Source organism: Pseudorca crassidens, chromosome 7 (assembly GCF_039906515.1).
Source record: "Pseudorca crassidens isolate mPseCra1 chromosome 7, mPseCra1.hap1, whole genome shotgun sequence".
NCBI classification, from domain to species: domain Eukaryota; kingdom Metazoa; phylum Chordata; class Mammalia; order Artiodactyla; family Delphinidae; genus Pseudorca; species Pseudorca crassidens.
Window position 1 is genome coordinate 29,606,838 of NC_090302.1, and position 24,129 is coordinate 29,630,966.

The following is a 24,129-nucleotide window of genomic DNA, read 5'->3' on the forward strand; positions in this document are numbered from 1 at the left end:
TACCTTTTTGTTCATTTCCTATTTTTATAATTTTCCCTTTTCTCTTTTGATATTTAATTTCATTCTACTTTAGTTTTTCTAATTTAAGGTCCATTATACAAAGTTCTCTACTGTAATTTTAATTAGATACACAGATTTTATTATACTACAGTTTTGTTATTACTTTTTTTTTTTTCTTTTGAGGTACGCGGGCCTCTCACCTTTGTGGCCTCTCCCGTTGCGGAGCACAGGCTCCAGACGCGTAGGCTCGGTGGCCATGGCTCATGGGCCTTGCCGCTCCGCGGCATGTGGGATCTTCCCGGACCAGGGCACGAACCCGTGTTCCCTGCACCGGCAGGCAGACTCTCAACCACTGCACCACCAGGGAAGCCCTGTTAATACTTTTCATTTCTGATTTTATTAAAGCCGTTTCATTCCTTGAGTTACTTAGGAATGTTCATTAATTTCCAAATAATTGAAATGTTGGAATGTTCCTAAATTTTGTGCGTTCTTAATTTTTAAATTTATTAATTTGTGAACAGTGATTTTTGACACCTTAGAGCCTCAAATGAGATAAATTTTTATGAGTGGACCTTGCATGCTGGGGAAATGGTATATATTTTCTTTGTTATCAACTGCAAAGTTACATATTTGTCCAGTATATTCAGGTGTTAAGTTTTCAAAATTCTTACTGATGTTTAATGTCTGTCACTAACAGAGAGAGATGAGTTAACTTCTCCCAATAATAGATCTGTCTCCATTTAATTGTTCAAGTTCTGCTTTATAGCTTTGAGATGATAGTATTGGGTGTGTAAAAGATTAGAATCATATTTTCCAGGTGAACTGAAACACACGTTATTGGGTTGGTAGTGACTCTCATTTCAAAGCTTTTATTTTCTCAATTAGTGATTCTTCTGATTTATTTTAAAATATGAATACCAGTGATCTTTTGGTATTACCCTACAGTTTTTTGTTTGTTTGTTTTGCGGTACGCGGGCCTCTCACTGTTGTGGCCTCTCCTGTTGCGGAGCACAGGCTCCAGACGCACAGGCTCAGCAGCCATGGCTCACGGGCCTATCCGCTCTGCAGCATGTGGGATCTTCCTGGACCGGGGCATGAACCCGTGTCCCCTGCATTGGCAGGCGGACTCTCAACCACTGCGCCACCAGGGAAGCCCTACCCTACAGGTTTTTTAATCTGTTGTTGTTGTATGATTAGTTTATATTGATACTGAAAATACCTGTAATAAGATGCTTATTGTTTAGTGTGAAATGTAATATTTATATTATTATGTAGATATACTGTATCTGTCTTTTATTATTTTTGGAATATTTCTTTACATCAAACTACACTTGACAGTAGTGGGGGAAAACAATGCACTACTGGGATTCAGATGTGTCTCTCTTGTTCTCTGAGAATTCAGGGTCCTAATTTTGCTAGATAGAGCAAACTACCCAAAGGCATTGCCCTGTCTTTGCCAACAGGTAACAATTGTTATAAATATCGAGAAGAAAATGGGGATTGGAGAGAGAGAGATAGGCAGACAGACAGAAAGACACACACACACAAATTTAAAAGTTTGTCAAACTTCCCAGTTTGTCACTTAAACTGAATTTTCCTTACACAAACAGGGGTCTTGAGAATAACAACTGTATTACAAAACACATGTGATTAAATTTGCCACATCATGGACTTCTAAAGAAGTAAAGGGATAGTACTTAAACAATTATTATTCTGAGTAGTTACATCTTATTTTGGAGGGAGAGGTTATCTAATCTGTAAGTGCTTACTAGAAATTTCTCTAGAAAAACCTTTACCTTTGCCAGGTTTTACCCCCAGATTCAGTGATTGCTATCTACTTTTTACATTAACAATACTTGATACCTCATGGAAATGAGATTGGATAAGTATATATCAAGTACTGATATATATTTTAAATATATATGTAATAGTATTTTTAATTTCAACATTTTTATTTTATTATTATTGATATTTCTGATATGGAATGTGGACCATAGATTTCTTAAATTTTTTCTACTATTCAGGTAATAAATAAAGGAAAAAATGGGCTCTTCAACCAACAATATTATCATGCTTATTCACACTTTCAAAATGTGAAATGACATTTTTCAAATGTAATGATATAAACTTTTTAATGATTCACATTAAGTTCAATTTGAATATACGTAGAAGAAATATTTTGTTATTTTATCACCAACTGTAATCTTTTGACAGTTTAATACTTACTGAATAGTATAGTAATATAAGGTATGGAATATTAAAGTTAAGACTAACAATCAAGTCTAAATAATATCTGTTTATTCTCTGCATGACCTAAGTCCTACCAGGAAGCACAAATAAAGTTTAATTTGTACTTGGGTGGATGGGGGGATTCGTGCATTTATTTTTTTTAGGAAGTGTGATTTTATATACAATTCAAGAATGGCTGAAAGTATGAGTCAGTCCTTTTCCATTAGTGAAGGATAAATTCTGACAATTGCCTAGTAATAAAATATAGATTTAGTAATATCCTTGATGCTTCTATTTACTCTAGAATACACAGGAAGATATTTATAGGGAAAATGATGTGAATACCTCCTACTATAAATAGTTATATAAATTAATTACAATCATAATGGAAAATATATTAACATTTTCCATGTAAGTTCACTATTTTAAATTCACTTTTGTACAGCTATAATAAGAAATGTTCCTTAATCTATAAAACTGAACTTGTGATCATTTAAAGGGATTTTAACTTGTTACAAAAGTAAATGCATAGTTCACAAAGATTGAATGGAGGATGTTTTGATGAGATTTGAATGCCCAGCAGACAAGCATCACATATGAGCTAAGTGATGGTCTCACATACATCATCCCGCCATTAAACATTATTAAAATTCAGCAAAATTAAAATTCAGTACATACCATAGACCTTGAATAATAAAACCTTGAAAAGTCTTCATTGCCAAAGTTCTGTTGTACTTCTAGTAGGACCTTTATAAATTTCCTTTTTCTGTGTATCTTTCCTCCTTGGTTTTCTCATGCTCATGTTCTTAATTATCTCTATGGTGTTTAGCATAGTCTTTTCTTAGAACATTCTGTAAATGATAAAATAGTGTAGAAACATGATTAATATTTGTGGCTGGGGCTAACCTCATAGCCAGTGTGAATGGAAGAAGAATTTACATTTCCAAAACTACACCTGTATTTCCAAATTTAGAACTTATACCTGGGGTGTTTACTATTACTTCACTCTTCCTAAATATTGTCTCTACTTTCAAATGTTCTTGATCATAGCAGTGTTTATTTAATACAAACTTCATTTCAATTTATTGAAAAGGAAATAAATTACTGATGGTAGGACTTAAAATTCAAAACCCATTGTATTCCAATAATTATTCTCTATTAAAAAATATGACATACATAATGAAAGTCAGTGGATTTAGGACATGGACCAGTAAATATACATTTTTTAAAAAAAATTAATAGCCTTGTCATAGGATACCCATGAGTGGTGAATATTTTATAGATATGTGCAACAATTCACAAAATGTCTTCTTTGGTGAAATGTCTATTTAGGTCTGCTCGTTTATTGCTTTTTATTATTATTATTATTGATTTGTATGAGCTGTTTGTATATTTTGGATATTAACCCCTTGTTGGTAACATCATTTGCAAATATTTTCTCCCATTCTGTAGGTTGTCTTTTCATTTTGTTGATGGTTTCCTTTGTTGTGCAAAAGCTTTTGAGTTTGATTAAGTCCCATTTGTTTATTTTTGCTTTTATTTCTTTTGCTTTGGGAGACTGATCTAAGAAAATACTGCTATGATTTATGTCAGAGAATGTTTTGCCTGTGTTCTCATCTGGGAGTTTTATGGTGTCATGACTTATGTTTAGGTGTTTAAGTCACTTTGAGTTTATTTTTTTATGTGGTGTAAGGGAGTGTTCTAATTTCATTTCTTTACATATAGCCGTCCAACTTTCCTAACACCACGTTTTGAAGAGACTGTCTTTTCTTCATTGTATATTCTTGCCTCCTTTGTCATAGATTAATTGACCTTAGGTGTGTGTGTTTATTTTGGGGCTCTCTCTTTTGTTCCGTTGATCTATATGTCTATTTTTGTGCCAGTACCATGTGTTTTCATTACTGTACCTTTGTAGTATGGTCTGAAGTCTGGAAGGGTTATGCTTCCATCTTTGTTCTTTTTCTTCAGGATTGCTTTGGCAATTCTGGGCTATTTGTGGCTCCATATAAATTTTATTTTATTATTTTTAAAATATTTATTTATGTATTTATTTTTGGCTGTGTTGGGTCTTCGTTGCTGTGCGCGTGCTTTCTCTAGTTGCGGCAAGGAGGGGCTACTCTTCGTTGAGGTGCACAGGCTTCTCATTGCTGTGGCTTCCCTTGTTGTGGAGCATGGGCTCTAGGCACACAGGCTTCAGTAGTTGTGGCATGCGAGCTCAGTAGTTGTGGCTCACGGCCTCTAGAGCGCAGGCTCAGTAGTTGTGGTGCATGGGCTTAGTTGCTCCACAGCATGTGGAATCTTCACGGGCCAAGGATTGAACCTGTGTCTCCTGCATTGGCAGGCAGATTCTTAACCATTGTGCCACCAGGGAAGTCCCGATATAAAATTCTAAATTTTAGAATTATTTGTTCTAGTTCTGTGAAGAATGTCATGGGTATTTTGATAGGGATTGCCTTAAATCTGTAGATTTCTTTGGGTAGTCTGGCCGTTTCAACAATATTAATTCTTCCAATCCAGGAGCATGGGATATCTTGCCATTTCTTTGAATCATCTTCAGTTTCCTTTATCAATGTTTTATAGTTTTCAACATATACTTCTTTCACCTCCTTGGATAATTTTATTCCTAGGTATTTTATATTTTTTGACGTGATTTTAAATGGGATCTTTTTCTTTCTCTATCTGATATTTCATTATTAGTATAAAGAAATGCAAAATATTTCTGTATATTAATCTTATATCCTGCTACCTTGCTGAATTCCTTTATTAGTTCTAATAGCTTTTGTGTGGACATTTTAGGGTTCTTTATATTGAGTATCATTTCACCAGTCCAACTGATATATTGTGTCATTTAGAACCTTTGTTACTTTGTTATTATTGTTATTATTTTGTTATTATTTTGTTATTATTGTTATTACTTTGTTACTTTGTTATTACTGATTTTCTATCTGGATGATCTGTCCATTGATCTCAGTGGGATGGTAAAATTTCCTACTACTGTTGTGTTATTTTTAATTTCTCCTTTTATGTCTGTTCACATTTGTTTTCTATATTTAGGAGCTCCTATATTGTGTGCCTATATGTTAATGTGTGTAAAATCCTCTTTTTGTATCGATCCCTTTATCATTATATAGTGTCCTTCTTTGTCTTTCTTTATGGCCTTTGTTTTACAGTCCATTTTGTCTGATATGTGTTTTGCTACCCCTGCTTTTTTGTCATTTCCATTGGCATGAAATATCTTTTTCCATTCCCTTACTTTCAGTCTCTGTGTATCTTTTGCTCTGAAATGAGTCTCTTGTAGGCAGCATATTGTAGGTTCTTGTTTTCTCTGTGTCTTTTGATCAGAACATTTAGTCCACTGACATTTAAAGTAATTATTGATAGGTATGTACTTATTGCCATTTTAAACCCGGTGTTCCTGTTGTTTTTGTGGTTCTTCTTTGTTCATTTCTTCTTGTTTTTGTTTTTCCTTTTGTGGTTTGATGATTTTCTTTTGTAATATAGTTTTCAGTTTCTTTCATGGATTTTTGTGAATCTATAGTATGTTTTTGATTTGTGGATAGATACTGTGGCATTCAAGTACAATATGTTGACCCATAACTATATCTACTTGCTTTAAACTGATAGTCATTCAAGTTCAAGCAAATTATAAAAGATTTACATTTTTATACTCCCTTTCCCCATATTTTGTTATTTTGATGTTCTATTTTATATCTTACTACTTATCCTTTTACTGTTATAGTTATAATCACTTTTACAATTTTTTATTGTTTTTTAACCTATGTACTGACTTATTTAAGTGATCTTCAATCCTTTTACATACTTGCCTTTCCTATCGTGATTTTCCCTTTCCTATAGATTCTTGTGTCGTTTCTATTTATAGAAGACCTTTCATTATTTCTTTAGGGTGGGTTTGGTATTGCTGGATTCTTTTAGTTTGCCTGTCTTAGAAATTCTTTATCTGTACTTCTATTGTAAATGATAACCTTGCTGGGTAGGGTATCCTAGGTTTCAGGTTTTTCCCTTTCAAGACTTTAACTATATCATTCCATTCCCTTCTGGTCCACAAAGTTTATGCAGAGAAATTAGCTGATAGCCTTATGGGGGTTCCCTTGTAACTGACTTTTTTTTATCTTGCTGCCTTTAGAATCCTCTCTTTTTCTTTAGCTTTTGCCATTTTAATTATGATATGTCTTCATGTGAGTCTGTTTAGGTTCATCTTGTTTAGGACCTTCTGTGCTTTCATTTGTCTTTCTATCTGCTGTTCTCATTGGCTGATTTCCATTATTATGTCTTCCAGATCACTTATTCATTTTTGTCTCTTATTAATCTTCTGTTCATTGTTTCTAGATTGGTTTTTATCTCATCTATTGAATTGTCTATTTTTGATTGCTTCATCTTTATAGTTTCTAATTACTTGTTACAGTGATCTGCATTTCTATCTATAATCTTTTTAAATTTCTTAAGCCTTTTTATAATAATGGGTCTCAATAGTGTCAGGGACAGGTGTCTCTGACATAGCTACCTAAACTCTCCTCTGGGCTGAGGACGAGCTTCTCCAAGAATGGCGACAAGTCACCAAACAGCCTCCTTTAGCATTTTTATTACCTCCTTTTTGAACTCAGGGTCTAGTAGACTGGTGAAGACTGTTTCATTATTTGATATTTCAGGGGATTTTTCTTATTTTTCTTAATTTGGTGTCATTTCTCTGCCTTTTCATTTTACTTATATTACTTATATTTCTCTTTCTCCATGAATTTAGGAGAAACAGTTATCTACTGTGGTCTTGAAGGGGTGTTTTTATGTGAGAGCATCCCTGTATAGACTGTGTGTGTCCAATATTTTTGATGCAGGGGCTCATTTTGGTACAGTCACCTGTGTTTCCTCAGGGTGTGCTGTCCATTATCCCCTTGATAGAGGGTGTGGTTGGTGCTGATATACCTAGAGCCTGTGTGGGATATGAGTCAGGGCTTCCTCTCTGCGCCATGTCTGTCATTGCCCTGTTGGGGACAAGGTCTGCTCTCCAGTTGTTGGATTAGAAGCTTTGAGGGTCAAGTTCAATCAGGCTTTGTTGCCCATGCGTGTATACCTTGCCGCAAAGGAGGTGATTGCTAATGTAGATGAGGCCTACGGTCACAGAGGACCTATAAGCCGCCTCCGTAGTTGTCCCTGGTTCTGCTCAGAAGCAGCCCAAGGTCGCATCCATTTCTCTCTTGTTTTCATCCCAGATCTAGTTAGTGCAAAACTGTCCTGTGTATTAATCTGCAGGTGGGGTTGGAGTTTGGGAGTTGTGGCTGCACAGGAATTGAGGTGACTGCACTGCTGCCTGAGATCTTGGCTGCCTCTGTGGCAGTCTTCTCCCAGGACTTGTCTGCCTCAGATCCAGCACTAAGCTGCAGTGTGGAATGGGTAGAGCTTGGGCACTGTCTCTGGGAGACAAACTGCTGTGTACTTCTGAGCGTGCTGACAATGGCTGTCGCCATCCCAATGGGACCACACCCCAGATCCTCCGGGCTGTCTCTCTGTAGCTAAATGAGTCCTATCCCAGGAACTCTTTGCCCCAGATTTACTGGTTAGCCTTTACATACTGTTGTGCCACCATCCCCCTCTTTGCACACACTGACAATGGCCAGTTTTGTTTGTATAGGAGTTCTGCCAGTTTCCAGTTAGTTTTCCATGAGAATTATTCCACATGTATTTATACATATTTTTTTTTAACTGTGATTGCATTGAAATGGAAATAAGTATAGGTAGATTAGCTGTAGTGGTTTAGGCAGAACCTGATGATACTTTTGACTCATATGCATTATTGGAGATGAGAACTGAGGACTACTTAGGAATAACTACAGAACTTGAAATCAATTTGAACTGCAACAGTACCAGTTAAGATATTTAATACTGTACTTATTCTTGGAGTCTGCAGTTCAAATCATGTCCCAGGGTAAATGGTGATATTTTCCTCATTAAGATATTATGACAGATGAATTAAACTTTCTTGCCCACTTGACTTAATGATTCTTTTTTCTCTAAGCCTTTTTTTTTTCAGTTTTATTGAGGTATAATTGACAAATAAAATTACACATCATGGTGATTTGATATACACATACATTGTGAAAGGATTCCTCCCATGAGTTAATTAACATATCCACAGTTGTTAACACTGTATTGTTTAATGAAATTTACTAAGAGAACTTAAATATTGTCACCACCTCCCCCAAGAAAAATTACTCTTCTCCCAACATTGGCAGTATGACTAAGCATTGACACTATTGAACACTGTCTTTCGTTGATCCCTTTTGTATCTTCTGGTTAATATTATGAGTATTTTTTGTGTATCAGTGAGAAAAAAATTAGCATGTTTACTTGAAACATGTAGCAGAATGACAAAGGTAACTCCTATAACTGCTGTGCCTTTGAAATTTATCCCAGTCTTATTCATAACATTAATTGGATTATTCACCCATTAACCAAAGGCATCTCACATGCTGTGCATTTTGAAAGGTCAAATCTGTGGGAAATTTTATTAAAGAAATCTCAGTGCTGATATTAATAAAAATAGTCTTCACGTTAAAGCAGGGTGGCAAATACATGGCCTACATGCTCTCTCTCTGTCCTTCCATTTCCATGTCTGGGATACTAATTGATAAAGATATGATTTCCTACTGAGCCTTTTGCGAATCCTCCTCAACATAACACGCTACGCAGCCAGTTGATCAGAGCTGGCATCAGAGTTGGAACTCATTTGTCATCCCCATTTTAACACTAAGTAAATCCTTTGTTACCCCCAAATACTCACTTTAAGTGCGTATTTACTTAGGTTTTTCTCCCCCCACAAATATGGTTTTCTGGTTTTGGTCAACAAGATCTGCTCCTTATCTTTTTTTTTTTGCGGTATGCGGGCCTCTCACTGTTGTGGCCTCTCCCGTTGCAGAGCACAGGTTTCGGTCGCGCAGGCTCAGCGGCCATGGCTCACGGGCCCAGCCGCTCCTTATCTTTTCAGCTCACCTGAGCTCACAGGCAACTGTGGATGTTTCCAGCAAACTGACAGTCCTGCCTTAAGCACCAGAGTCTCTTATTCTCTGCCTCAGAACTTTCTGTGTCACTACAGGTGCTTCCTAAGCAGGGACGACCCAGAACTGTGGTAAGGTTCTCAGTCTGTATTGCAATACTCAGTGAAGACCAATCCATTTCTCCCAGTGGGAGAGGAGAGTCAGCATAAATGCCCTGGCCTTGCCATTCCACAGTAGGAAGGTTCTGATGTGTGTTCTCTGTGGCTTCTCAGAAGATCCACAGGGGGACTGAGTGATTATCTGCTCATTAGTGTTTTGCTTCCCTGATTCACTTTTCTCATTCTTCATTTGTGCTTCCTAGGGTCACTAAAGTCCTTACGTCAGGGTCTACTTTTAGAACTAAAGCTAAAATGGTGTCTTTTGTCTTCATGTTGTGTAAAACATTGATTCACAAACTGCAGTCAGTGAAGTTTCTCCTGATGATCCACGGACTGAGCTGTGAGCTCTGACTCGCCGCTCCACAGCAGATCCAGTAAAGCCATTTTTCCTTCCTCTATGGAAAGTCCCACAGGACTACCTTAGAGCACTGTAGGTCAGAAATCCAACACGGGTCTCACTGGCTAAAATCAACATGTCAGCACAGCAGCATTCTTTTTCTGGAGCTTCTAGAGGATAATCTGTTTCCTTGCATTTTCCAGTTTCTGGAACTGGCCACTACTTGCCATCTCTATCACTATAGATGTATTTTTGATGTGTTTGTTGTGGAGAGGTGAGCTCCACGTCCTCCTACCCTGCCATATTAATCCCCCTCCTTTTTACTAATGATCTTTATTTCTGTATTAGAATTATTGATAATAGTGGTTTTATTAAAATTAGAGAAAACCAGTAGTATCTAAAATATATAATTTCAGAAAATTAGTGTATATTTTATATGGGGCATAATGTGATGTTTGCTCTCTCTTACGTAAAACATTTCTTACAAAGCATTAAAGTCCATCAGTTATTTCATCTTTAATGACACTCACTTTTAACATTTTTTTCTTACGTGCTCTGTGATGTTGACAATGTTACATTAACACAGATAGACACACATATGCACACATTCATAGGAGAAAAAAAACCTCAAACCAAAAACACCTTGTAAATACTCATACCACTGCAGGTGCTGAAGCATATTGTGGAGTATTTATAGAATTCTATAATATCAAACATGACTAAATGATGATTTATTGTACTACCTTACCTTTCCATTTAAGGAGGCCAGAGAACTTACATATTTCTTTCAGGACATATACATTTCTAAAGACAAGATTTCTTTCTTTTTTTTTTAATAGTATTGCTTCTGTGATTTTAGTCACACTGAAAATCTTTAACCATCACTGCAAGCCATTGCAATGATTTAGTCATATATCCACTGATCAACAAGCTTACAAAAGTAGCAATTCTTTAACATCTGTATTTCAGTTTTATAGCTCTAAGCTTTACTCAGGGAAAATTAATCAGTAAAAGAGGGGAAATCAATCAGTAAATGAGGAAAAATATCTTCCACATATAAATTGTGTGATGAAAGGTCTAAATTGAGAATTGAAACATATAGCAAGATTATTGAGTAGAAGGTTGTCCTGTACATGGAGCTCTCCCTTCAAATTGAGCTCCCAGACTGTTTCACCTCCCGTTTGGCCTTAGTAGGAGACCAGGCAAATAAGGGTTAGAGAAACAATCTATAGTTAAACAACCAAAAATCTCTGTTGCTTATTGTTAGGAATAAAGAAAAAGTTAGCAAATAACTAAAAGTTAGAAAACTGGATATTACCTAGAGACATGTATAATTCTCATTGACTGAATGATTTTCTTAATATTTTATTATAATTTTTTAATTTTAGTGGCCAAAAGCCTTTTTTTGCATATGAGTTACAGTTTTAAATTTTTTCTTTAATCATTTTCATATATTTCTAACAGTCAGAACTCATAGCCCACATTTAGGTCATAAAATATAGCTTTAGAAAAAACCCAAGAGCCTCTGCCATAGGTCAAAGTCTAAACTGATAAGTAAATTCATTTTTAGGTGATACTAGTAGTCCTTATGGAAGAATTAATAAGTACATAGGTTAGAAATCAGAGCTACATGTAAAGACTGAAAAACTGTGCCTGTATTTTTTCCCCCCACTGTATTTGAAGGGGGTAAAAATCCTTAATTGCCCTTATGTAGTTCAAACATTTTTTAAAATTCTACTTTGTTGTGCCGGTCTATAAATAGGAAGGGTATGAAGCTAGGTAACATAACTTCTAAGTTAAGCTAACCATTTGAGAGGGAGTATAGTTACATTGAGAGGAATTTTATCAAATGAGATTAAGCCATTATCCTTGTGAGCAAAATAGCAATTGAAGAATTAGTCTAACTTTGCTAAGACTTGTATGTTTCAGTTTAGGATTTTGGAGAAGCCTACCCCAAGTAAGTCATTTCAGTTAGGTGCTCCAAACTGACATATTCATTTACCTGACTTGTGGTTTGAGTGTATACTACATGTCTGAGATAGTTTTTTACCCTGAAGATACAGCAGTAAATAAGTCACATAATTTCTTTCCCTGGTGGAGTTTTTATTCTTGTTGGGGAGATAAGCAACACGCAATAAATGATTTTGACTAGAGAGATAGGTAAATAGATTAAAGATAAATTAGATTAGAAAACAGATAAGATAGATTGATTGATAGATATAGACAGAAAACAGGTGGTCGTGTATGTTACATAGAAGAATAAAGCATGTTAGTGGATAGAAGCAGCTGGGTGATAGGAAAGTGAATGACAAAGGATGGGCAGAGAAACATGTTTGGATCAAAATGGATCACAGACCTAAATGTAAAATGCAGAACTCTGAAAGTCTTAGAATATAATATGAGAGAAAATCTAAATGATCTTGGGTTTGGTGGTAACTTTTTAGATACAAAACCAAAGAAATTCGTGAAAGAATTGATAAGCCAGACTTCATTAAAACAAAATAAAAAATTCTGCTTTGTGTAAACATTGACTAGAGAATAAAAAGACAAGCCACAGACTGGGAGAAAATATTTGAAAAATATTTGATAAAGGACTTATCCAAAATATTCAGGGAACTCTTAAAAATCAACAATAAGTAAACAAACAGTCTGGTTAAAAAGTGAGTCAAAACCTTAACAGACACATCACCAAAGAAGATAAACAGATTGCAAATAAGCATATGAAAGTGTGTACCACCTATGTGTCTTGGAAGAAATGCAAATCAAAACGAGATACCACACTAACTAGAATGGCCAAAATCCAAAACACTGATAATGCCAAATCTGGGAAGGGTGTAGAGCAACAGGAACTCTCATTCATTGCTGGTGGGACTGCAAAATTGTACAGCCCACTATAAAAGACAGTTTTCAGGTTCCTTTTGTGTGTGTGTGTGTGTTTATGAGCAAGTGTGTGTGTAATATCTATATGTGTATATATATATATAATATATAATACATATATACATATATATATATACACACACACACCTTTTTTGACATGCAAAAAGCTGTACATATTAGTGTATACATGTTGATGACTTCATGAGTTTGGAGATAAGTATACACCTGTGAAAGCATCACCACAATCTATGCCATAAACCTATTCATAACCTCCAAAAGTTTCTTCCCACCTTCTTTATATATTGTTACCATTTTTTATATGATAAAAAGCAGATCTACCCGCTTAGCAAATTTCTAAGTACATAATGTAGTATTGTTACAAAACTAAACATATTCTTATCATACAATGCAGCAATTGTGCTCCATGGTATTTACCCGAAGGGGTTGAACATTTATCTCCATGAAAATACCTACATATGAATGTTTATAGTAGCTTTATTCATAATATCCAAAGTTTAGAATCAACTAATATATTTTTCAGTTGGTAAATGGATAAATAAACAGTCTTAAATCTAGGTAATGGAATATTTTTCAACGCTATAAAGAAATGAGCCATGAAAAGACATGGAGGAATCTTAAATGCATATTACTAAATGAAAGAAGCCAGTCTGAAAAGGCTACTAACTATATTATTACAACAAAATGATATTCTTGAAAAGGAAAAACTCTGGAGACAGTAAAAAGATCGGTGGTTGCTAGGGGTAGGGGGAAAGGGTGGGATGAATCAGCAGAGCACAGAGGAGTTTTAGAACAGTGAAATTACTATATATGTCATTATGCATTTTTTTAAAAACCCATAAAGTGTATACCACTGAGAGTGTACCCTGATGTAAACTGTGGGTTTGGATGATAATGATATATAAATGTAGGTTCATCAGTAGTAACATGTACTACTCTGGTGGCGGATGTTGACAATGGGGGAAGCTATGCATGTGTGGGTACAGGTCATATATGCGAAATCTCTGTACCTTCTGATTAATTTTTCTGTAAACCTAAAACTGTTCTAAAAAATAAAATCTTTTTAAAAATATCCAGAAAGGTAAAATTTAAGGTGAAAATTGTTAATTTGAAGATGTCAACAATATGAAGTTCGTGGAGAATTGCGTTATAAGCAGAGGGAACAAGTGTGAAGCCTAGAAACCTTAATGGTCTATATAGTTAAATACAGAAAGAAATCCAGTGTGGCAAGAGCATGGTAGGCAATTGTGTTACCACATGAGGGCAGAGAAATAGTCAGCAGCCAGACCATTAAATGCTTTATAATCTAGAGTAGAAGAAAATTTATGCTAAATGTGACTTTGATACACTAGAAAGTTTAGAGTAATGGAGAAACATCATGATTTTTGTGTTGAGAATGGTTTGTGGCAAAGTGGTGAGAAATGATGTAGGGGGCTTCCCCTGCATTTAGGTAGGGTTTGGGGGGGTTCCAATTGAGATGTAATGGCTAATTGGACTTCTAGTGTGGAAATGGTAGAAATGCAGTGAAGTAAACCAATTCAGTTATCTTGGAGGTAGTCAGGAAGGACTTACTGACTGATAAGCAGGGTAAAGAAAAAAGAGTAATTATGCATGACCCATCAATTTTGGATTGAGTCATCAGGTTAGATGTCACTGTCATTTACTGAGTTGGTGAAACTTTGGAGAACCACAGGTTTTGGTGGAGGGATATCAAGAGTTCTATTTGGGACATGTTAATTTTGAGGTGCCCGGAAGACAGTCATGTAGATGCTTTAATTTAATATTTGGATATATGAATTTGGAGTTGGGTGGAGAAATCAATACTACGTTTAAATGTGGGATTCAGCAGCATAAGAATGTTGTATAAATCCATGGGGATGGATGGAATAACTCAGGGAAATATATAGATAGAAAAGAGAAGAGGGACCAGGGTAAAAAGATACTGCTATTGGATTTGGCTACATGGAGGTTCCTGGTGACCTTGGTGCATTTCAGTAGAATAGTAAAGGCAGACACTCAGTTGTTCTTTCACTGTACATTAAATTTGAATCTAAAATTTGGCTTTTGAATACTGTGTTAGAAAATGATCTTAAAAGCATTTTTAGAGCTAAGAGGGGGATTTAAAATGATTTCCTAAACTAGTACAACGTTGTTGTGTTATCAACTATACTCCAATAAAAAATGAAAAAAAAATGATTTCCTAAATTCCCAGAGTGATGCTAACAATTTCAGAAAAGGTTGAATGCCTAAACATAGAATTTTACTCTAAGCAGAGGGAGAATGAGGAGTTTCCTGGAAGGGGGAGGAGAACAGTGGGGCAGGATTTGATTCTCTTTGTCATTGCAGCTGATCCAGATCAGCAAGGTAGGACCATCTGGAAGACCGTGAATTACAATAGCCATTAATCCTTGAGCAGTTGATGCATGGGGGACAAGGGCCAATATTTAAAGAACAGGCAAAACAGTTATACTTCACTATTAATAGAAAGTTAGCTCTTGAGGGCATATGGAATAGGAGACCCTTCCTTTAATATCAAGGAGAAGCTTTAACTAGGATCTAGAGTTTACACTGCAAAGAATAAAGGGGAGAGAAAATCACTTGGTGAGTTCTGCAACGATGCTGAGTTTATCTGAGAGAGAAGGATTTAAATCAGAAAATATTTAATTGGCACTAATTGGCAGGTCCAAGATTTTACCTTTTGCTTTATATTGCTTTTTATTTTTCTTCACATTAATAAGATTCATGGGTCAAAAGAGAGTTTAATATAGTTATAAAGATATAAAGTTAATTGTTTCCACATCAAAATAATATCATATAGGTATTTTCACTCTGCTAGATTCTGTTGAATTCTGGTTAATTTGGTTTTTGTATATATATTTATCAGATTATCAAGAATCAATATGTCTCATTTAAATTTACTCACATTTGTAGTTCGGACAATTTTGATTTTCATCCTTCCTTAAATGGAGAGAAGTTGGCCACCATTTTCTGTTAGAACAATCAAACGAAACTTTTGTTAAGTAATTGTTAAAATTATTAAAGTTCTATATCATAAGCCAGTCTCTTCTCCCTCACCTTAAATAATTCTACTTCCCTTAACCTTTTCATTGACACTTGTAAAATCTCCATTCATGTGGTGTTTCCCTCCATATTCTTAAATATTTCTTATTATGAAAAAGTCCAAACTTGCTGAAAGTCTAGTAAAAATCTAGTGAGCAGATTACGGAGATTTTATAAGAATGATAAATTTCAATTCAAACCTTTAAGTCAGTTTAATTGTTTTTAATCTTATTTGACTTAAAAGAAAACAAAACTAACTTACCAAGTATGTTTATCTTGTCTTGGAAGCAGAGTATTCAAAATCCATCCACCTGGTTGTGGCTGTTTATACTTCAGAGATGGTACAGGCTCACAAAAAAGCAGTAATTTTTTTCCTCTTTTTCTTTTTTTTTTTTTTTTCTTTTGAGGAACACTACCTTTAATTTGTATTTGTACTTATTTGAAAGTAGACTTTATGAAATTTGTTTGACTTCCTCTCATGACTCCTGTGGTTCTTTATTTAAATCTGTGGGTGCAATTTCAGGTTGTTTAAATCTATGGTTTCAATATCTGGATCCTTGAATTTTGTTGACGCCTTTGTTGATTTTTTTCTTCTTTGTATCCACAGATTCAACATCATTAACTTCTGAATATTCTTTATGAATCTTTCTAGGGATCTTTCATTGAATTCTTCATATCCCCAAATTTAGCATAAGTATCCTCCAAGTCCTTTTAACGTCTTTCTTATATTTTTCATGAAGGTTTTCTGAGCCCATCTTTGTGTTCTTCTTTCCCCCATTTAAAAACTTATTCCATTAATTCTTTGAATCCCCCTTTTCATATATTCAGTTTCAGACTACTAAAATTGTTCCATCAAATACTCTTTTGAATTACCATCCAAGGCCTACTTGCCCTTCTTGGCATCTTTCTTTGCATCCTTCTTGGCATCTTTCTTTTCTTTCTTGGCAGCATCTTTTGACTCACTATCTGCCTCACCAGGCTTTTCATCTTTCTTATCTTTTTTACTCTCCTTCTTCTTTGAATCTTTCTTGTCCTTTGATTCATCTCCTTTCTCGCCAGGTTTCTTTGAATCCTTGCTCCCTTTCTTATCCTTCTTTCCATCTTTCTTTTCACCTTCTGGTTCTGTAATGGACTCCTTGCCCTTCTTTGAACCTTTCTTATCTTTTTTGGAATCTTTCTTTGCATCTCCTTTTTCACCTTCTAATTCTGTAGCAGACTCCCTGCCCTTCTTTGAACCTTTCTTATCTTTCTTTGAATCTTTCTTTGCATCTCCCTTTTCACCTTCTGTTTCTGTATCAGACTCCCTGCCCTTCTTTGAACCTTTCTTATCTTTCTTTGAATCTTTCTTTGCATCTCCCTTTTCACCTTCTGTTTCTGTATCAGACTCCCTGCCCTTCTTTGAACCTTTCTTATCTTTCTTTGAATCTTTCTTTGCATCTCCCTTTTCACCTTCTGTTTCTGTATCAGACTCCTTGCCCTTCTTTGACCCTTTCTTATTTTTTTTAGAGTCTTGCTTTGCATCTCCTTTTTCACCTTCTGATTCTGTAGCTGAGTCGTTGTCCTTCTTTGAACCTATCTTGTATTTTTCAGAACCTTTTATTGCACCTGCTTTTTCATCTTCAGATTCTGTAACTGACTCCTTGCCCTTCTCTGAACCTTTTTTCTCTATTTTGACATCTTTCTTTGCATCTGCTTTCTCTTCTTTAGCTCCTGGTTCTTTCTCTGAACCTTTCCTAAGTTTTTCCTCTGAAACTGTGGACTCTGCTTCTGCATCTGATTTGTCCTTCTTGTCTTCCTTACTTTTCTTAATTATTGATGGAGATAAAGGTTTTGCTGCATCTTTAGCATCCTCCCTGGAGTGTCGAGCTGGTTTCTGTAGAGGCTGCCTCCTAGCAGCTAAATAAACAGATGGTCTCTCAGAAATTCTCATTAAAGAACGGTGCATCCATAATGGTGGTTTATGAGCTCCCCTTAATTTGTCTTCATCATATCTCTGAAATATTGGTTAGAATAATAATGAACAACTTGTGTGTGAGTTACACAGCCTTTATTACCAGATATTGAATACATTTAACTTGAACCATGAAAAGATTTTAGATTTTGATAAATAGTTGGTAAATGGTAGATTGCATAGTTTATTATGCTTTTTCAACTTTGTTCCTTTTTTGTATTAAAGGACAGCATGCTTCATTTAAGGCCTAATTTTAATTTAGAGGATCTTCATAATTCCCTCAAGATTTTATGTTAAAATTCTCACAGAACTTCACTGACTAATGACAAATCAGAACCTCTCTTCACAATCATGAGAGATTTAGGTTTTGTTTTTGTTTTTTTGTTTTTTTACTCTGTGTTCTTGAGATTTCTTGGAATGTCTTCCCCACCTTCCATTTCTGTGCTAACTCAGAAACTAATTATTCTCTAATATCTAAGAGTTTCATGTTCAGGCATATCCTGGTCTCTATTGTCATATTCAGAGTCTCTGGAATTTAGAATGCTACCTGTGGTTAAAAGTAAAAGCCTAATACTCCTCTGCCTGACAAGATATAATTTGAGTATCAGATAGGAAACTGCAGTAATGAAAACTATAACATTCAGTGGACATTAGTTTGAGCAGAATGGTACATTCTGTTTTCAACTCCTAATCAAATATTTTTAAAAGCTTAATTGCAAAAATAGCAAATTTTGGAAAGAATGTTAATGGCTGTAAAAATAAATTTAATAAAGAAAGGAAAATGAAAAAAGGATGAGAAAACAGAAGAAACCTAGGTTACTACTGATTAAATATATTCCCTAAAATAAACAAGAGTTCATGATATGTTATTTTGTGAAAACTTTTCTTGGAACATTTTCATATTCCTTGATGATTCCAGAAACATTGGGAAATATTAATCTTCTAATACTCAAAATCTGGAATTCTATATTATAGGAAATGAGAAAGCATTGAAACTTCCTTAGTTTATAATGTAACTCCATGATTCTCATGAGGGTGTTTCTCCAACTGGGGAATATTTTCTGAATGTTCATACTAACTGTAGCCTTAGGATCTCCAGATTTCTGTGCTTCTTGGATACATATTTTCTATAATGTGGGATTGCTGAGCAAATATTTAATATGAAATAAGGGAGTAATTTTTATATACTGAAATGCAAATTAAATATATCTACTTTCTCCAAGTAGTAGAATTGAATTACCTTCAACTGTGCTGTATAATATGACATTTAAAGGCCACATGTGTGAACTGAATCAAATTGAATGTAAAATTCAACTGCTCAGTTGCAGTAGCCTCATTTCAAGTGTTCAGTAGCCATATTGGAATTGGAATGCAAAGATATAAAATACTTCCATCATCACAGAAATCCCATTGGTCAATGATGATCTGTAACATAAATAGCTATACATGATTTCACAAGATTATTACCAGTAAAAGTATGTGATCTTTTCAAAACTCACAGGAACTGTTTTGTCTTGTAGTTGGGAAGGTTTTGATCTCCTTCTTGTTCCTGGCCGTGGTGGTTTGGGAAATACCAGGGCAAAATGTTGCTGATTCCATGATTTTTTACTTAATTCACTGACTAAAATAAGAAAACATTAAGCATACACTTCAGAATAAATAGAATTTTATCAGACCTAAAATGGCAGTAAGTTTCTCTTGCCCATTCTTTCCCATTGCCCAAGTACTGTCAAGAGGTTAATAATTCATAAATAAATTTGGTTTGGTTTAGAAAAAATAAAAAATAAATAAATAAAATGGCAGTAAGTAATCATATGTAAATTAATAAATAAATGATTCAAATTATGGCTTCATGTATTTGGTAATGTTTGAAATTCTGTACTATTAATATGAGAAAATAAAATTTGATTTTTTAAAATTTTAACTAGTTTTTTTTTTTTTTGCTGTACGCGGGCCTCTCACTGTTGTGGCCTCTCCCGTTGCGGAGCATAGGCTCCGGACGCGCAGGCTCAGCGGCCATGGCTTACGGGCCCAGCCGCTCCGCGGCATGTGGGATCTTCCCAGACCGGGGCACGAACCCGCGTCCCCTGCATCAGCAGGCGGACTCTCAACCACTACGCCACCAGGGAAGCCCTTAACTAGTTTTGTAGTTAATTATATAGTCATTGTGAAACTAATATAGTCTGTAATATAAATGGAAAAAAAAACAGTTTTACTGTTTCCTTTTAATCTTTCTATCTCTTCCAATCTAGATTTTTCCTTTATACTCTTTTGGCTAGAATACAATTCTACTGAGAACAGAAATTATGGTAGCTACTTTTGTAACTCCCAAAGTACTTAGCACAGTTCCTATTTAAAATATTCAGTAAATATATGACTGAATGTAAAGGCTAACACTTAAGATCCCCTTAGTTAGTAACCATATTCTAAGCTACAAGAGTAAATGTCATACACCCCAGAACCGCATTGTCATCGGTGGCATACTAATGAAGAAAATCGATAAATAAAGAGTACCTACAGAATTGTGATTGTGAGAGTCGAGTTACATAGAAACTATAATATAAATGGTTAAAAATATTTAGGTTACCAATAAGACCTGTGAGAGAGATATCCTCATCTATTTAAGTATGTACAAAAATGCTGTATATAAGAGAAAATAGACTTGTCCTGTGAGTCTCCTAAAGATAGAATCAGGATCAATGAGAAAATATGCAGAATGAAAGATGTATTTAAGTTTAATATATGAGAGAAAATTGATTACTTGATATAAGAAGTCCTTCACCATCAGATTGACTGGCCTTGTCAAGTAATGAATTTTTTTGCCAATTATATGTCCGATATAGAATATCAGCAATGTAGCAGAAGACGTTCCTGACACAGGTAAGAAGTTATTTATCCATTTTTTTACACTGCCTTTCAACTGTAAGATTATCTAACTGTTTGAATTCTAACCTGTAAATATGTCCACCTTTATGTTGCTGAACATATTCACTTAATCTTCTGTGGATAGTAAGACAAAATATCTTTAGAAGGTATTCACTGAGCCCATGAGAAAGGTGCTTAGGAAAATTAAAAGCTGATTTTTAGTAATACTCCATGACAGCTGTTGTTTATTACTTATCCCTAAAATTAATCATACCTGTTTTAAAAAATTGAACTTTCTTACCTGGGATGTAATTATCACATGTCCCGAAGTTTATTTTTTGGCTATTAAAATAAGAGGGGAAAGTTTTAATTAATTTATACAAAATCACTCTATTTAACGATCATTACTGTACATAAACACTTGCCATGACCAACTAGAGAAATATTTTACATTCTTAGATCTCTATTATTATGTAAGATTACTTCATCCTAGAAAAATAGAAATGACCAAATATGTGTTTTTAACACAAACTTCAACATAACTAAAACAAGATGGATAAAAACATTTTAAAAAAAAAGTCACCAGGACTTCCCTGGTGGCGCAGTGGTTGACAGTCTGCCTGCCAATGCAGGGGACACGGGTTCGAGCCCTGGTCTGGGAAGATCCCACATGCCGCGGAGCGACTAGGCCCGTGAGCCACAACTACTGAGCCTGCGTGTCTGGAGCTTGTGCTCCGCAACAAGAGAAGCCGCGACAGTGAGAGGCCCGCGCACCGCGATGAAGAGTGGCCCCCTGCAGTTGCTCACTGCAACTGGAGAAAGCCCATGCACAGAAAAGAAGACCCAGCAAGCCAAAAATAAATAAATAAATGAAATTAAAAAAAAAAAAAAAAAAAAGAAAGTCACCAAAATGCGTATCTGAAATATGGACATTTATGGGCTTTTTAATGACACCATGATTGAATTTTTCCCCACTTTATGCTCCAAATTCTCTTAAAATTGAACTGTAAGACATTGTAAGAATTATAAGACATCATCTTAAAAACACTATGCCTAGGTGAGATCAGATCCTCAAAATAATCTCAGAATTTAACCAAATCCAAATCACTCAATGGCATGCATGTCTGTCTGTGAATGTGTGCATGTGTGTGTGTGTGTGTGTGTGTGTGTGTGTGTGTGTGTCAGTGTATATCACAAGCATTGATATGGATTTTGACTTTTTTTCTTCTCTAGGAAAATATGAGAAATAAAACTATGTTGCAAAGTAGTTTCTATTTACAAATTTCCATTTGTCTTAGTACTATATGAGCATGTTTATTCTCACAAAGGGGAGTTTTATATCTAATTCTTATTTATTTGTAATGGAGGCACATATTAAGATCTGTTAAAGAAATATTATTATACATCATCCCATTATATTACAGAAATAATGTCATTGTTGATCATGAGTGAGTTTGGGGCTTACACACACACGCATACACGCACACATAAAAACACACATGCTCATAGAGTGATTTCCTTATTTTAACATTATATAAATATTAAGAATAAAGTGCAGTACAAAAATATCTTGGTACCTTCATTAAAATTTTTGTTCCCAGTAAAAAACCTGGCACATTTTTGCCACTCTACAAAATTTTGAATGAATTAATTGAATAAAATTCAGGATGTGTTGACTAATAAGTTACCTGGTCTAGTGATTTCTTAACTGAGGGCGTGTATTAAAATTACTCACCCTACTATATCTCTAGGTTTAAACCTAGCCAATCTACATTTATATACTGCTTAAGAAATTTTGATTTTCAACCATGATTATGAACTTCTCTTTTCTAAATTCTCTGAAAGAGGAACTATGTCATGAAACAATATTATTAAATTTGAGATTTAAAAAGTGGTACATAGGCATGGTCCATTAATTTCTGTGTAAGCTCTGAGGAATATTCTTTGATCATAAAGCAATTCAATTAAAAATCAATAACAAAATTACAGTTGACCCTTGAACAGCAAGGGTTTGAACTTCATGGGTCCACTTATATGTGGATATTTTTCAGTAATACTACCATACTACAAGATCTGTGGTTGGTTGAATTCCTGAATGTAATACCGCAGATTTGGAGGGCCAACTATTAAGTTCTGTGTGGATTTTTGACTTTGTGGGAATTGGCTCCCCTACAGCCCATGTTATTCATGGGTCAACAGTATATTGAAAGTACATAAACATTTGAAACATAAACATCTCCTTCTAAATAACCAGCGGTCAATTTACAATTCACACTTACGAAAAAGAAGCAAATGGACAATAATTTATAACAAAAATTGTGGAATACTGCAGACAGTACATAGAGAGAACTTTATAGCTTTAATGGATTTTATTAGAAAAAAGTTTAAAATCAATGTTGTAAATTTCTGCTTTAAAATTAGGAAAATATCATAATAAAGTTAAAGGGAGAAAATAATAAAGCTTAAGCAAGAAAAATCAGTGAAAGGGAAAACAAAATTAGAGCAAATATAACCCCACTTTTATCAGTGGAAAGATCACCCAGACAGAAAATCAATAAGGCAACACAGGCTTTAAGTGACACATTAGACCAGATGCACTTAATTGATATTTTTAGAGCATTCCATCCAAAAGCAGCAGAATACACATTCTTTTCAAATGCCTGTGGAACATTCTCTGGGATTGATCTCATGCTGGGCCCCAAAGTGAGCCTCAGTAAATTTAAGAAAATTGAAAACATATCAAGCATCTTTTCCAACGACAAGGCTATGAGATTAGAAGTCAACTAACAAGAAAAAAAAAAAAAAACCTGTAAAAAACACAGATATGTGGAGGCTAAACAATGTGGATCATTGAAGAAATGAAAGAGGAAATAAAAAAAAATACCTAGAGACAAATGACAATGATAGCGCAATGACCCAAAACCTATGGGACACAGCAAAAGAAGTTCTAAGAGGGAAGTTGATAGCAATACAATCTTACCTCAGGAAACAAGGAAAATCTCAAACAATCTAACCTTACACCTAAAGCAACTAGAGAAAGAAGAACAAACAAAACCCAAAATGAGCAGAAGGAAAGAAATCATAAAGATCAGAGCAGAAATAAATGAAATAGAGATGAAGAAAATAGAAAAGATCAATGAAACTAAAAGCTGGTTCTTTGAGAAGATAAACAAAATTGATAAACCTTTAGTGAAGCTCATTAAGAAAAAAAGAAAGAGGGGTCAAGTCAATAAATCTAGAAATGAAAAATAGGAAGTTACAACTGACAGCACAGAAATACAAAGTATCGTAAGAGATTACTACAGCCACTATATTCCAATAAAATGGAAGACCTAGAAGAAATGGACACATTCTTAGAAAGGTACAATCTCCCAAGACTAAACTAGGAATAAATAGAAAATATGAATAGACTGATCATAAGTATTGAAATTCAACAAAGTACAGGACCAGATGGCTTCACAGGCAAGTCTATCAAATATATAGAGAAGAGCTAAAACCTATCCTTCTCAACTCTTCCAAAAAACTGCAGAGGGAGGAGCACTCTCAAACTCATTCTGTGAAGCCACCATTGCCCTGATACCAAAACCAGACAAAGATACCACAAAAAAGAAAAGAAAAGAAAAG

General features: G+C 34.9%; 1 protein-coding gene across 1 annotated transcript; it reads right to left on the reverse strand.

Moving 5' to 3' along the window:
* Positions 1-16,572: 16,572 nt before the first annotated feature.
* CYLC2 (cylicin 2) lies at positions 16,573-22,527 on the reverse strand. The gene is made up of 4 exons (XM_067745467.1): positions 22,493-22,527; positions 20,807-20,847; positions 19,140-19,261; positions 16,573-17,682 (listed from the first exon to the last, which is right to left on the reverse strand). The coding sequence occupies exons 1-4, from the start codon at positions 22,525-22,527 to the stop codon at positions 16,573-16,575; spliced, it is 1,308 nt and encodes a 435-aa protein (XP_067601568.1).
* Positions 22,528-24,129: the final 1,602 nt, after the last annotated feature.